At 39.3% G+C, this 1,472-nt stretch overlaps 1 protein-coding gene across 1 annotated transcript in view; it reads right to left on the bottom strand.

The window, feature by feature from the left end:
* Positions 1 to 1,310, bottom strand: part of LOC778918 (forkhead box protein N1) — a 5,391-nt gene extending 4,081 nt beyond the window's left edge. The window contains exons 1-3 of the mRNA XM_018817304.2: positions 1,022 to 1,310; positions 513 to 723; positions 135 to 256 (exon numbers count right to left, since the gene is read on the bottom strand). Of these exons, the coding sequence (XP_018672849.2) occupies positions 135 to 256; positions 513 to 723; positions 1,022 to 1,229 (541 nt within the window). The 5' untranslated portion in view covers positions 1,230 to 1,310. The remainder of the gene's footprint in view (positions 1 to 134; positions 257 to 512; positions 724 to 1,021) is intronic.
* Positions 1,311 to 1,472: the final 162 nt, after the last annotated feature.

Here is a 1,472-nt window from a genome sequence, read left to right on the forward strand (position 1 = left end):
TTTTCGGGTCAGTTTACAAATAAAATGCATGGTAGCAAAAACAGAATATGGGCATTGTCCCAACAAACTAATTTTAGTTATTTCTAATGTTACAAAGTACCATATACGTGCTAATATCACCCTACTATGCGTACCTATATGGTAACTATTATTGGGACAGCCAAATAATTGTCGTGGTTGACGTTGTCTCCCCGTCATAAAGTGAAACGTAGACGAGTGGTTTGCTGCCACACGGTGGCCGGGTGTCATTGGTTGTCTGCAACACAAGGTGGAGCTAGTGGTAATGTGACTTACGTATGCATATCTTTACATATAATGTGGGTGAAATAGATTTTCCGGTTATTGTTTATTGACCACAGGCAACCCATCAGTGAGCAATATAAACATAAAGCTTTAACCACAAAGTAGCAAAATTACTGTGGTAGCTTATATTTATAATATTTCCCCAACACACGTACAGTAGTTACTTACACAATATATAAATGGCTCGCTTATAATTTATAGACACCCACCTATACTGTTGGGGTGGGTAGTGGTGTGGGGTGGTGGGTAACGACATTGAACCCCCCGGGTGTAAATGTTGTGGCGACCCCACACAAACAGGAGGGTACTGGTACCCAGGGTGGGGTACGTACAACCCGTGCCCAGCCATGCTTAACATTCGACGACGCGTCGCTTCTTCATCGGATCTTCGTAATTCATCCATTTCGCGATCAAACTCCTCTGTGATGTCATAATATAATGGTGATGTGATGTCATTATATGTATTATGTTGTTGCTGCCAGGTGTGTTATAAGTGTGAAAGTTGCCAATTCTTCCCTATCACACTCAAGGAGTTGTGTTATTTTATAATAGATAACTATACACCATACAAGTTGATACAAGAGTTATATATTGGACAAAGTTCACAAAACAGTTAGCGGCATACCCTAAAACACATCAACCATACAAATATTATTATTACAACACCTTATAGGAAATCAGTACAAAAATAGTTTATGTTAAATATAAGCCACCCTACCAGGATTCGACATGGACTTCCTAATCGCTTCCGGATCCTTCCGTTTCCACTTTTGTACTTCTTCCTCCATCTTACCAACCTTGGCGGGGTTCAACGCCCACAAACACCCCTTGCGTTGGGTGCCGTTGGGTTTCTCCACCTTCAAGTTTAGTATGGGGTGTATTAACATGTTGTTACATTGCAGGGTTTCTACCTGTACTGTTAGCATTGCCAAACTGTCAAATACTCAACAGAAATACTAATGTATCATCTCTGGTGTTGACATCATATGTTTTAGCATACCAAGTTTTAGGCTTAAATAGCTTTTGGCCTGCTGTTAGGTGTCTACACCCAGACTATTACCATTATGATGTCATTTTGATCCTTATTTATATATTAATAATAAAATTCCCTGACATCTGTCAAAAATACTTAACACTAATATGTAATCAGATAAGTTGTCATATAAGTT

Source organism: Ciona intestinalis, unplaced genomic scaffold, assembly GCF_000224145.3.
Source record: "Ciona intestinalis unplaced genomic scaffold, KH HT001249.1, whole genome shotgun sequence".
NCBI classification, from domain to species: Eukaryota; Metazoa; Chordata; class Ascidiacea; order Phlebobranchia; family Cionidae; genus Ciona; species Ciona intestinalis.